General features: G+C 40.9%; 1 protein-coding gene across 1 annotated transcript; it reads left to right on the top strand.

Annotated features, from left to right (window-relative positions):
* The first annotated feature begins 9,673 nt into the window (after positions 1-9,673).
* C1H13orf42 (chromosome 1 C13orf42 homolog) lies at positions 9,674-14,642 on the top strand. Its single transcript, XM_086741916.1, has 3 exons — positions 9,674-10,087; positions 13,418-13,565; positions 14,379-14,642. The coding sequence occupies exons 1-3, from the start codon at positions 9,674-9,676 to the stop codon at positions 14,618-14,620; spliced, it is 804 nt and encodes a 267-aa protein (XP_086598042.1). The 3' UTR covers positions 14,621-14,642.
* The last annotated feature ends 327 nt before the right edge of the window (positions 14,643-14,969 follow it).

Here is a 14,969-nt window from a genome sequence, read left to right as displayed (position 1 = left end):
TTCTGAGTTCGTAGTCGTGAGTATTCAGCAGTTCATATCCCATTACTAAGAGCTACTTCCCCAGTCAGAAAATGATCCCGTGAGAGCCGTATGTCCTAAACACCTTGAATGCTCAACAAAAATTCATAGGGAACTGTTCAGAAATAAGATGTGAAAAATACTCATTCATAGGAGATATTTGGTGAGAATTTCTTACAGTAACAATCCCAAACTCACTTTTCACTCATGTGGTGCTTGCAACCAGAGATGTTGTAGGAAACTTAAGAGTATAGAGCCACTATTTATGTTATATCCTGGGACCTCAGTACTGTGCTGGGGAGCCCAGGGCTGCCGAAGGGAATATCCTTCAACAGGCTTTGCAACCCCAGCTGTATACCACCGGTGACTACCCCGCTGTGCTGAGACTGGTGGGAAACAGCAATCCTGGTCTCTTCCCTTTGCTTGTCCGTGGCTGATCTATTTTAGCTTCGTGTCGTTAGTAAAGATTTACATGGCCCTAGTAATCTCTACAGTTTTATCTGAGAACACCACCACACCTGAGAGGTTTGTACCTTTCATGCACAAATCAGTGAGCTACACAAATGCCCGAGCCCAGCGAATTGTTGCTTAAATTTCGGAATCAGTGTGGATAAACAGCTCACCAAGAAGCTCGAATGTGGAATTGAACGGTCAGGAAGCCAACGGAGTAACTCTGGAGGTCAAGGCTTCCATCTAGTGGTAAAACTTAAAGGTGCAAAAGGAGCAGTTCATGGAAATGAGGATGGCTGAGATCCTTGCGAGCATCCTCCTTCTTGTTCCAAACTGTAACTGAGGAGAAGAGCAAGAAAATAAAAGGAGAAAAGAAGCCAGGCAACCCACAACATCTGTGAGGTTTGGGAGGAACAGCGTGCTTCAGGCAGGAAGGGAGAACAGTTGACTGGGGTGAGCATTGTCTTTTACGTGAAGCCAGGCAGGACACTGTGGATGTACTGGCAGCGGTCAGGTGTACTGCATGAGCTGTGAGCCCGACCTACGGCCTCAGGCATGGCAGAAAGCAAACCTTGATCTCTGCATGGTAATCTAAATTTTCAGATTTAATTTTTCAGAAAAAAAAAGAAGTGACTGTCACAAATGGTGAGGAGAATGACATTTTTTTTCAGGTTGAGATAATCCTGTCTAGAATTCTTGAAAATCTTTTTTCTCTCACGTGGTTTAGAACTGTAATCTGGCTCATGATCACTTCTGCAAGGATATGCCAAAGAGATGGAACAAATAGAGTCCTTCTTGGAAACTGTAATGACATTACAGTCTCTGCAGAAGTAGTGAATTCTGTAAAGAAAGAAGTCTCTGACCTTGTGGAGGTTGCTTTTGCAAGATTAGACTACCTTTTCTCCCCCCCCCCCCCCCCCCCAAAAAACCCAAACAACAAAGCTCAGACCAAACACCCAGGCACCACAGAACAATTCTTGATATCCACAGGCACAAATCCAGACACATTGGGGAGGAATCTAAGTGCATATTTCGTAAGGACCTCAATAGCCATAACCATATTCACTATGCAAAAAATGAAGAACAGCGACACTTGAGTGATAAAAGATGGTGTTCTGCATACTGGTGAAGTCAATAAGGTGAACTGAAGTGAATTAAATTGAAATATCAACTCAGTTTCTGCTGCCTCACGTTTTCAGACAATTGGATTTGTCTTTGTGCAGGAAGAATTATGGATGATAGATTGCAGTTTATTTTCACTGCAGCAAATTCTTCTGGATATTCCTGTTGTATCTGCTTAACTCCAGTGGACGTGTAAAGGATCCTCCATGAACTCCTTGCTGGCTGTTTTGACTCAGAAATACCATGACCTTTGCTTGCTGCCAGCTCTGGCCACGATTTGATCTGTTGTTTTGGCCTGGGCACTTCTGTAACTACCACAGTTTCCTGGAGATGCTTTTGCTTAATAACTGCAGGAATGCTGACTACCTCAATCCGTCCCATTCTGACAGTCCCTTTCGGTTTGTGCCAATGCCCAGATTACAAGCCCATAAAACTCAGCTGTTTCACTTCACCAGAGTTCACATAAAAATTTCCTTCTGTTTCAGTTAACATAGCTTCACTTTCCTCCTGCCTGACCTGGAGGTCTCAGAGAAAAACATATTTAGCACCTCCATATTTTGCCCGCCTTGGGTCAAAGGCACATGTTCTGCCTTATTTCAGGGTGCAGGCGTAAATCTCCGTGTTCCTTTGAGCACAGCTTGACTTGCAAGCTTTCTGAATTTAGTGAGTAGCTTAGCCTGGAAAGCATCATTTGGCTTTGCAGATTACGGCAAAGATCTTGCTAAACTGCAAACCCAGTTCAGCACAGATGTCCACCTGCATCTGTGTCTCCTTGTGTTTTTTCTGACCTGACTGAAATCTTACCCAGATGTCTTTCCTGAGACTCTTTAGGTTACTTTAAGAACGTCAGTAGATAAAGGTTATTTCTGTCTTACGTCCTGTAGCATCACTGGTGAGCCATCTCAAAGTCTCTCAAAACTTCTCAACCCACTGCAAGCAGTGTTTGCTCCAGGGACACCTCAAGTGTCCACTTTTGGAGGTTGCCAAAGGGCTTCATGCAGTTTTTTGAATCCCAAGATTCCAGCAGCTGCTGCACTGTGCCCAGCAGGCTGGTGGCAGGTCTTTTTACAACTTCTGTGCAGCTACTGCTTTAGAATTATATTTTTTCTCCTCATATTTAGATCCCACATAGTAGGTCAGCTACTATGGAAGATGATGGTAATTGATTGATGTCCCTGCTCCTTGCATGGGGGTTGGACCCTTCTAACCCTGATGATTCTATGATCAGGGACATCTTCAACCAGATCAGGTTGCTCAGAGCCCCATTCAACCTGGCCTTGAATGTTTCCATTAGTCCATGACGGGACATCTACCACCTCTCTGGGCAACCTGTTCCAGTATTTCACCACCCTTATTGTGAAAAATTTCTTTCTTATGTCCAGTCTGAATCTACCTACCTCTGTTTTAAAACCATTACCCCTAGTCCTATCACAACAGGCCCTACTGAACAGTTTCTCCCCCTCTTTCCTGTAGGCTCCCTTGAGGTATTGGAAGACTGCTACAAGGTCTCCCTGGAGCCTTCTCTCCTCCGGGCTGAACAGTCCCAACTCTCTTAGCCTGTCCTCATAGAAGAGGTGCTTCAGCCCTCTTATCATCTTCGTGGCCCTCCTCTGGACCCAGTCCAACAGGTCCATGGAGGTCTTTGTAGGGTGTCATTGCAGATGTAGCTGGTGTATGCTGAAAGGGTCATGACTGGCTCCTTGTATTCCTTAGCATGATCAGAATTGCTCCAATTGGAAGCTGCTTTTGCAGGTGCTGAAGGAGGCATCCTAGGAGACACGTTCAAGAGAAGTATAGAAAAGAGAATAATTTCTTTTTATTAATTATGTCGTGGCAGCAGGGGCAGGGCAGGACCACAGGGACACTGTGATCTCGGCAGAAAAATAGTGAATATGCCTCAAAAAAACTGTTGGTAAGTGCTAAAGATGTACTTCTTATCTTTCTTTCCATCCTTTGTAGTGCTTATATGGTATCTCACTTGTACTGAGTCTCTTTCTCAGATATCCCATCCAAACTGCTCCTCCTTTGCTTCTCCAGTTAAACTAGTCTTTGCCTTGCTTCACTGGCTTAGCAGAGTAGGAAGGAGATGGAAATGGGAAGTAGGGATCCAAGGGTGGCTATGAAGATGTCTGTAGGTATTGTGAGTGGGCCTTGCCTGGAATGACTGGTATGGTCTGGCAGCTCTGTAACTTACCAAAAGATCCAGACTGTCCCCTCTCATGAATCCTCCTACGGACTTCTTTTGTGCAAGGATAAATGGCGCATTAGAATTTAATTGGAATGAGAAACAGATGATCCAGTTAAAGATCAAGCCAGACAGGTCATTTCAATGTTTGTCTTCTGTAAACTAATTTGAAGAACTGCTGCTTGCCACATCCATTCCTCATTGAGCTATCATGAAGGAATCTTAGCTATTTATCACATTCTCTTGGCAAAGACTTTATCAATGGGTGATGGATGTGACAGGCAACAAGCTAGACATCACAATAATTCTTCAGCCATCTTTGGAACAAAGGACTCAAGAGGCAAGACAATAACTAATTCAACAAAGACTAACAAAGCTTTGAAAGGTCCTAGCAATGTTTCTACTAAAAGGACATGAATTCTTCCAGTGAAACAAGCAAGGCCAACTGGTTGTCCCTTGACCCTGTGTGACAGAGGACAAGACAAAGTTCCCTTGTCAAGCTTGTCACTGAGATGGAGTTTTTAATGACAGCAGGGTTATTCGAGGAAACAAAGGGAAAGAGGTGGCTAGATACAGCAGGGGATAAGTGTGGTAACCTCTCACCCTCAGAAAACGCTGCCAGGCAACAGCTGGAGTGATGGGTCTAAAGCAGGGGATGTGCATTTTATTGCTTTGTCATAGGATGCAGATAAAACTTTTCCCAACAGTGTTTCCAGGATAACAAATAGAAGTTTAAAAAAAAAAAAAAGTGATTACTGATATCTCAGCTCTGTAATCATTTTCTTAAGCATTTCTCTGTACATGAATGGCATTTCTTTATGTTCTCATGCCTGATAAGAATGCAGTCACTACTTTGGTTGGTGGCAGGCAGTGCTTATGCTGCAACAAAGCCTATTCAATCAGTGCAAATTTTGCATGTGGTGAAAATTTATGGAGAATATGCAGGGTCTGAGTCAAATGGAAACGCTCAGATTCAAATTGGGATTAGATGGAAAGATGATGCTCCAGATTTATAAAAAAAAATCTATTAATCCTCTGACAGAATTTTCTGACTCAGCTGGTTTTGTGGGTCAGTGTTGCCTGGGTGACAGCACAGCTCAAGCATGTACCCTTGAAAAAAAGATCACAGTTAAATTTGACATGGGCAGTACATCTAGATTTCACTGCATTTATGTCTAAATCAGCTCAAAAGAAAATCTTTATCTTCATTCTTGGGAACCTGTTTTCTCCTGTTTCATGCCTCAGAGAAGCAATCGTACCCATTTCAAATGCATGGTATCAGAATTGCTCTCCTTTCCTGTACTTTGAGAGCTTCGCGAAAGAGGAAGAATATCAAGCAGTTGCTGAGAGCAGTTCTGGGGAGGCAGAACTCCTCCAGACTGTTACCTGCATGGGTTGAAAGAGAAGAAACAGCCATTCCTGATGATTCTTCTTTGCCTGAGAACAAGGTCCATTCTTCTTACATCTTCCCTTTTAGTCAAGGAAAGTTAGGAGTCCTGTGGTATTGCACCTCTAATAGTGGATGTTTCTTGCCACCCACAAAAAGCACTGACATTCAGCACCTGATCTGTGATTTGGGAATGCCCCACCTCCTAATCTTTTCAAGTATATCTGGTCTTTGAAACAATAAGTGTCATGACAACCACCATATGCAGGTATCAGACCTTGGAATGTTATTTTTCTTTACTATTGAGCTGTGATCTCAGCATTTCTGCATTTGTTGATTTTCTCTTACATATCTAGGAGATTGTGGGGTTTTTGTGTGTCTTTGCAGAACTTCAAGGGAACATATGAAAAGGTAAATAGTAAGGGACTAGGCAACAAAGTGTAGATACCTGTTGTGAAGAATTATTTTCTCTGTTTTCCTCTGTTTTGGACTGTTCCAGTTAGCTCTCTTGAAATAATTTACTCTTTTATGTAGCTATATAGACATGTTCAACAGAGTTTAACAACTGTGCTTTAGTTTCTGAATTAGCTAAAATAATACAAGGCTGAAAAACTTTACTATCCACTCACATATTTTATAAGTGTGATTTTTTTTTCTTTGAAGGAAAGAAAGTGTTTTCATTTTATTTTTTTAAATACAATAAAATATATTATTCTGAATGAAATGCAACAGCTGGATACAACTTTATGATAGAGACAGAATACCGTGTCATCTACAGTTTGTCAAAAGATTTTTTCCTTTGACATCAGAGCTTTATGGTCTTTCAAGGATGATTTGACATTCGTTTGTATCAGTTACTTGGGTGAAATCTAACTATCAAGTAGATAGGTTCGCATGTGTGATATCATGTTAATCTGGAGATAAGAATGCATTTTGGCAAACAAGTTATTGTGAAAAACTTAAAAGATGTGTGATTTTCTTTTAATTGTATGTATCTATACATTTGATTTTCTGGGGTTTTGTTCAACTGTACAGCTAATGTAGTTAAACAGAACACACACATTGGATTTTCTAACTTGATTTTCCTACCCAGTCATGATGGCGCAGGAATTACCAGAATCCCGGAACTGGATAACAAAAGCAGGTTTTGGAGTGATTGGGTGGTGGTCTATGGAACTTAGATCACTCTGCTAGCTATAAAGGAAACAGAAACATTGAAATCCATAACAGAAAAAAAAACTACCTTAAAATAAAAAAATATTGAGTGAGTGAAGTCAGATTCAAGTAACCAAATGAACAAACAAGGTATGAGCATTGTCTTGTCAAAGTTAGTAATCTTAGATGCCATTAAATATTTAGCGTGGTCTATTTGATCTGCTTCTCACAAGCTCCTTCTTTGGGAAGTCTTTATTTATGATTTAATAGCTGCCCATGAATTTGGTACTTTGAATTAACAGACTAGATGTTCTTCTTCAACCATATTTGCCATTTGATGAGTGTCTTTGTGCAGAAGAAAATAATTCTTGACTAAGACCCTGGTTTTTAATTACCAACTGTCTTAGATAACGGTAGCATATTCAGACCCCGGTGGCAACACTGGGGAAGAGACCTGTGGTCTGTGGTCTGTGAACTGCCCTGCTATTTGCTTAAATAAGGACACTTATGGGTATGTGGGCACCAGAGTTTGACTATAAATAAATAAAGCACTACTCAGGAAACATGTTTCAATGCAAATACCTTATAGGAAAATACCTTAAAAAGACATATGGCATTCCTCTTCTCACAAAACACAATAGAGACATTTGTGACCTTTAAATATATCCATTATTTTGTCCTTTAACTTTCTAAATCCATTGAACTATTTAAATGGCAGTAGATACACTGAAAAAAAAACCCCAAATTAATATTCCTTTTTACAATAGGAGGGGAAGATTGTGTATTCCCACTGCCCATAACCAATGCATAGAATAAAATATTCATGTCTGAAATAGCTGTAAATGACCCTTTAGTACTCCAAATGAAGTTCTAGTATATAATACAGCTCCTATATTGTCTCATGCATTTATTAATCCTTCCTGATTTTAAACCACTGTGAACAATGGAAACTAGATGTATGTTGGCATAGAATGAATGTGGCCTAGCAAGCTTTTTTAAAAATTGGGAATGATTTTTGAAATGGAAAACCCTCTTAAAAGCCTGAAAGCTTTTCTTTTTTTTTTAATTAGTGAGATGTCAGCCTATGTTTTAAGTACTTAGTTGAAGAAGGATAGGAAAATCTATGGCCCGTATGAAATGGGTTTTTTTTTTGAATCACAGTGTATATCACCAGATTTGCTCTTCACAGATGTGGGGTTTTTTTCTGTGGTTTCATGAACAGAATGTGTTTTTTTTTCCTTTACCCTGTAACTCTTTGTAAGTCCAGATGATCTTAGAAATCAATCTGCTGCTGAAAGGCAATGTCTGATCCTATAGCCCGTTGCTTGGTGGAGTTCCTATTGATCTTACTGGCTCAACTCTTTCTCAATAATTCTTTGAGCTTCCACTGATTTTCTTGAATCGCAGGTTTTGTCACTATGAGGTCACTTAGAGTGTCTCTCTAAGGTTCAGTGATATTTTATCATGCCTATAGACAAAGACCAGTATCCTATGTAGCAAATCTAGTAAGTAATTTTTAATAGGGTTATTCTGGAACAATCTAGTTTTCATAACTTTCTTGGTGAACACAGTGTCTAGAATGACTATGACAGATGTTTAACTTACTCATTCACAAGAAATTAAAATCCCCTTGTTGCCTTTTGCTCTGAAAATTAAATCCATCTGGATGGAATTATTATTATTATATGATACTATTGATGACCAGACACTTTCTTCATCTCAGACATGTAATTCTGGGGAGAGATCTCATCTTTTTTCATAGTTCTAAAGTTCTATGCTAGCATAAAGTCAATTTAATCTATTACCTAGCTGTGGGATTAAATAGGACTTTGGAGATAATCTATAATGGAATACCTCTATGCAAGTACTAGATCTCAAGCAGCTGAATGTATTTCAGAACCATCTCTAGGCTGCTATCAGCTGTAGTCGGATTCATGTCTATGCTAGTATTAGAAGGCTGAAAAAGAGGCAAAAAGTTAGTTTGCCTTAATTTTTACTTCTCTTATAAGGACATTTCAACTTCAGCTATAAGTAAAAGGAACAAAGTGCATGTTTTAAGATAGTTGTTGTATATGTTCAGTATTCAGTCAATCAGAGTTCCTGAGGGAATGGATGCAAGTTTATATTAGAATGTATGTTTCCTGTTGAGATCCTATGACTCTTAGGATGTTTAAACCTTCAATTGGCATTTCCAGTGGCACTAGCAGAAATTTGCTCAGTAGAGTCTGCAGGGCGATATCAATTGTCTCTCAAAATAATTATTTTCTCAAACACTTGATGCTTGAGCAGGATGAATTATGAAAGCTCTTTTAAATATGGTAAATTTGGACATTCCTGCTTTAGTCTTAATCTTGAGAACTGATGAAATTTGCAGTGTACTTACCTCTAAAGCATACATTGTATTGTCACAGTCACAAATATTAGCAATGCTCGAATATGCCAATAATAGTCAATGTTCTTAGTAGCTTTCAGCAAAAAAAAAAAAAAAAAAAACAGTCATCAAAACCACTATATTAGATGTTCTTGCGTTAATCTAGGAGAAGAACTAATGTGGAAAGATAAAAATTCATTGGTTTCTGTCTGCAATATTTTGCCAGCTGAGCACTTTGGAAGAGTGTTTTATTTTAGAGCATCCCTCACACAGGCCATCTTTGTATTGAGTGTAACAGAGCCTGACATCTGAATCCACTTCGTTCCTAGTGGTGCTGTGGTATCAGGTAGCTGTAGCCATCTCCTGGTTACCGTCGGGTGAAACCCAGAGTGACTTCTTTCAGCAGCTGAACTCCACCCGACAGAAACTATTCTCCCCTACTCAGACTTTTGTCCCTGTCGAGGCTGATCTCAGCAAACTCTTCCAAACAAGCATCCAGCAGAGGCCTGCCAGGCTGCCGGGTCTCGCCTCGGACGGACGGCCGCTGGAGAGCGGGGGAGGTTCAGCACCACGGTCAGCGCCTGCCGTCCGGCGGCCGTAAGCGGGGAGGGAGCGGCGCGGAGGAATCGCGGAAGGGGGAATTTCTGCCTCGATGCCGGTGGTTTTTATGGGGAGCGGCAGTCAAATAAGAGGTCAAAGCGTAGTATTTGACCTCCTATATTATATTTTGAACGAGGAAAGGATAAAGCTGTTTCACTGACACAAATGGAATAGAAAGCACACTTCTGCGTTACCGTCGTGCTCTTCGCAATGTATTAGATTGAAAGCAATTTGTGCAGCAAGAGGTTCTTTTTTGTCCTCATTACAGTAAGTGGCAAAATTGTCTGTCTGCTGAGGGTAAGAGTAATAGCTGCTGATTACTAGGTCTAGGGTTAAATTAAGGAGCTGAAGGAGAAAAAGTACAAAGAGGAGGAAGTGACACACTATGTTCAAAAAGATCCATTCGATATTTCACCCCAACTCCCACCGAAGAAATGTGACAGACAATGTCCCTTACTGCGATGGCACAGGTTCTGCAGTGAGATTGATCCGCAGCACTTCTATGTATGTCCTTGGGGCTGAGCAGGAAAAAGTTGGTGAATCACTAAAAAAATGCAAAAGTACAACCAGCATCGACTCTTGCTTCCAGCCAAAAGAGGAAGACAGAGACTGGATGTTCTCCAAGACTCAGGACTGCTTGAAGTACTTACAGGATCTGTTGGCCTTGAGGAAAAAATATCTTGACAACATCAATAACTTGAAATCCATGCATATGGCTGCAGATTCCCCAACATCCACAAAATCATCCAAAATTGGAAAGAAGTCATTTCTTCCACTTCCTTCCAAAGAGTCTTCTAAGGTAATTCCTAGGAGCTTTTGCCGTGTGCTTGGTCTTAAGCCATGAAGCAATTAGCTGCATGACCTATATTGATTTTCTGCCAGTTGTCTTTTTACTGTTACATCATTTGAAATGCTGATAAATACCTTAAGATTCTTTCTGAGTAGTGTGAAATTAATTATGAATGACTGGCCATGGAAATAAATGTGTATGTCTATGTTTGTGTGAGAGGAGAGAAAATAGGAGAAGGAAAAAGGTATGAAGGTGTGGGAAGTATCTGAAAACATGTTATGCATGAGCAAAGTGTTCTCTCGATACTCTGACAGGCTACTTAAGTGCTTCAGAATTCTCCACTATGGTTATTTATAGCTGTTAATGACTGACAAGCATAGTAATCCTTACGTTTACTGGCAGCCTTTTTATTGGCATAAAATTACTTACACAAAATAATTGTAAATTCATTTAAACAAATAGAATTTTTTCTAACTGGTCAGGTAGCTTGTCAGTTCTATGTTTAACATCAGTGCAAGCTCTACTGATAGGCTGTAGGGCACGAGGAGTTCTTAGGTGTTCCTTTCTCTGGTAATTAATAAGTTGGTAGGTCATTTTGAGATGGTATAATTCTTCACCTTTTACTGTAATTATACCATAAAAAAATAACACAGAAGTACCATCTTTGGTGCAGACTATTTCTATATTTCCTAGAGAAAAGTATTGCAATGCTTCCTCCTGGTTGCAGTTTATAGGTGGCATGTCTCTAGACAGTTCAGTCATTAATATGACTCTGGACTTGATTCAGTGAAGACAAAGGAAAAGATTCCAGCAGGTGGGGTGACCTGTTTAGGTAGCATGGCCACAAACATGACTTTGACAGCAGACTCACAGGTTAGTTAGTGCAGTCTTTAAACTGGATACTCATGGGGATGGTGGGAAGAAGGGATGTATGGCTGACTTACTGATTAGGCCAGGTAGACTTTACCAGAAAGTTATTGCTCCCTTTAGATGTTCTGTCAGAGCAGAATGTCAGGATGGATGAAGCTGAGCTCTGTTGCAGGCATTGTTTAAACAAAGGATGAGACTCACTTGTTTAGGGCTAGATACAACATTTTTTAATGTTGTGTTTTGATCTAATACCCATTCAGTCAGTGGGAATTTTTCATTTAGTTTTATTTGGCTTTATGTCTTCTTTTTAATGCTTTGAACAGTGACTCTCAGAAGCTAGGAATAATAGCAGGAAACAACACTCAGTTCAGTGGGCTGGAGAAGATAGATTTTATAAAGACATTACTATTTACAGCCAGGGAAATATCTAAAGGGAATGACTGAGATATAGGAGAGTGGCCTGGTGGTGCCAGGTGCCAGGAGATGAATCTCAACACTATAGATACAGTCTGTGAACTGACTTTGTGCACTGTCACACAAAGATTGGCTTGAAGCAGCGCAGATTTACAGCATGCCAATTCCCTGATGAGCTGAGCAGTGACATAATGGAGCAATACATGGCTAGCCATCAGCCAGATGGGAAAAAAACGAGTGCAAAAAGGTACTGAAACCACGGACCAGGAGGCTGGGAGATAGATTCTGCACAATTAAGTTTCACGCAGGTTTGTGGACTTCTCAGACCTACCACTGAAAATACTGCTTAAGAAAAATGCCAAAAGCTTAACTTGGATTTGTCAAACAAGTGAACCTCCCACAGGCTGAGGCTAAGAGTGCTGTCATCTGACTGTAGCTCTTACATATGAACAGTCCTGTTACTGACTGGGACACTATTTCCACCAGCCATTCCCTCAGGAACAGACGGGAACATCGGCAGGATATGCCACCCCATATGAGTCATTCTTGCCGCCACAAATGGCAGAGTCGCAGCTGCACAGCCCTGGCTTTGCAACAATTAGGGAAAGGTCAGGAAGACTTCTGGAATAGCCAGACTACTCTGCTTTCTAACTACAAATTTTATGTTCACAGATTGCAAGGTTTGTCTCACCAACAGGCTTGAATGCTTTTGTCCCTAACTATCTGTTTGTGTTAACTTACCTGTCAGTGGAAATTCACTTCTTTCTCCTACCTGCTGCATGATTAATGGAAAGATACTTTGTCCAGTATCCAACCGTGTCCTCATGGGAGTTTTAATCCCAAGATCCCTGGGGCCTGGACTATAGGCTGACCATGGATTCAAAATTTGCCAGTTGAATCTAGTGAGAGAGAAGAATAGAAAGGTGTGTCAGATGCTGGAAGTGCATAGGCATTTCTGTAAAATGTCTTTTAACCAATAAGGATTAGTCATAATAGCAGTCACTATTTTCAGTAGATGTGTGGTAGCAGTTATCTTTTCGCACTTGTGAGGATGTCAATCAGCCCATAATGTCAGAGGGGAATAAGCTAGCTCATCTCTGCCTCCACAGAGTGGGGAGCAAGCTGGTCCTTCAGAGATGTGGCACAGCACGTACCTTTTGCTTGCATGTTTGAAAGCCAAGGTAGTGCTTTTCTGACTTGGTATTGCCACCTGGCAATACACCTGGTTTGGACTGGCAGGGAAAATATACTACTCTTCATTAGGTAGAGCCTGGCAGGACATATTCATCCCACATGGACCTACAGAATTGCTAACCGAGGCTTTGTGACTGCTTCAGCGTTTAGAGACAGGCATTTGCTTTTTTTTATAAAGACAGGCTCCTAATTTTAAACCCTGTGGCATTCCTGTGGGAATTATCACAGTGTTGAATGACTCATATTTTAGCATACATAGTCCTTTTCCATTTCAAAAAGACTTCAGTAATTTAGATCTGGATTCATTTCACCCAACCTAGGCATTTTAATAAGATGCTTAAATTAGTAACCAAGTTACCTCACAGTCCCTCTGCAGCTAAGAGAGACCTGCCTGCAGAGGGGAATTCAACCTGCCTAAGGCCTGACTCATCTTCTGAAGGTACCCGAGCCCTGCATTAATTACAGAAGGAACCCTGCATGACTACATTTCTAATGTGTGCCTCATTAGATGCCTACTGCTAGGTAGAATAAATTTGGCCACAAAGCCCAGCTGTCACTTAGCCACCTAATTAAATGGCCTGATAGGGGGATTCTGAGGGATTTGATAACACCTGGCTAGCAGTGCCAAAGTGGAAGATGTTTGGTGTTGAGCACGTAACAAGATGAACATTTGTTAGACTGCTGTCCTGCTTGCTTTGATGACTACAAACTGTGAAGTAATCTAGACCTGTGTCCTTTTCTGACGGCTTGAGGTATGGAATCAAATACAATTTTTGCAGCTTCCTTATACAGTTTGCTCATTAAGAAGTCATTGTGCGCAAGCCTTAGTTAACTCTTTTTTTCCCTCTATCCGATCAACAGGCATCCATGGAGAGAAAAGGCCCACAGTCCAGTTCAGATGTAAGAGAAGCAATAGCTTTCTTTGACTCAGTTATTGCAGACCTGGATTCAGAGAGATGGCGGAGAGTTCCTGACATGGATCTGCCAAATGCGGATGTTGATTTTGATGGTGCAGTATAAACCAGTCAAAATATGAGTAATTTTGGTGTGCACAGGGTAGAGGGAGAAGTGGCATTGTAAGACTATGTGTCCTTATTTAATGGACACAGTTTTCCTCCAAGTTTTGCTTCACAAATCTAGGACCATTACATGCATTATGTGAAACTACAGCAATACATTGCTTGTTCCCTGTTGAAAGGGTGCAACTATTTTATGTGTGGCCATTACATGAGCAAATGTAACATGTGTAGTGCTGGAATAGTGCTTGCTTTCTGTCCAGGGCTGAATTCCACCCTTGCATCTCTACCCTGAGCTGTCTTTGCTGGAGAGCTATAAAATCTATAACGATATTTTTTCTTCATCTAGTTTACATTTTTCTCATTGAGAAGTGGGTGGGCTGGCAAAAAAAAAAGGAAGTAATTTAGAGATTAGGCCCAATAACAGTACTTTTCCATCCAAATGGATGACATTGCCCAGCTAAATGAAGATGTGTCCATCTGAGCTCATCATCTATCCTGCATAATCAGTGAAGAGGAATGGACATTTATCTCCTTGTCTTAGGCTAAGGTGGATGTCTGAAACAGGCAGATTAGCTATGCCCTAAAAGTGTGTGTAAAGGAACTAACTCTGACATACGTATTTACACTGCAGACATTGAAATACTAGATAAGCTAAATGCCATCCTAAGCAACATCCTGCAGTGAGACCAGGTTTGTTTCTCAGCATTGCCTCCAGCAAGGGCCCAGCAGGCACCCTGTTCTCACTGTGCATGTAAAAACATCAGTGGCAAACTGTTAACGCTGGATTATCTTCTGTCTTTCAGTTGCTACCAGCACAAGCGAACACAGTTTACATTCAAACTGGATCCTTCGTGCTCCCAGGAGATACTCACAGGATTCTGCCCAAACAGCAAAGGCTGCAAACCAGTCTCAAAGAAATAGCCAGCGGAGAACCACTGGCTCTAGGAAGAGGTTGGAAAGACATCCCATGTACTTGCCCAAAGCTGTGGAAGGGGCCTATAGCACTTTAAAATTTAAGCCCAAGACACGTAAGAAAGAATATTGAAAGAATATTCCCTCTTCAGCTGAAGACATAATATATGAAATAGGACATGTAAGACTTGCTTCTTTTTTTTTTTTACTTCTGACCCAACTCTTATACCCTAGAAGTGACGTGCGCAGTCACTGAAGGTTCTTTATTTGGGATGTATTTTAAGCCATGGCTATTCCAACATTGGACTCATGTGAGGGTTTAACTCGTCGAGTTCATTGTGCCTAACAATACTGCTTTGTCATTCAGCTTGGGGGGAACTCCAGCTTGACAAATCTTTTTTTCTAGTGCTGTTATTGAAAGCAATGATTCAGAGATTGCTTGGTGCAGTAATTTTTCTTCTGACTCCAGTACTGCGAAGCAA

Source organism: Chlamydotis macqueenii, chromosome 1 (assembly GCF_036417535.1).
Source record: "Chlamydotis macqueenii isolate bChlMac1 chromosome 1, bChlMac1.mat, whole genome shotgun sequence".
Lineage (NCBI taxonomy): Eukaryota > Metazoa > Chordata > Aves > Otidiformes > Otididae > Chlamydotis > Chlamydotis macqueenii.
This window is presented reverse-complemented; position numbering and strand designations above follow the sequence as displayed.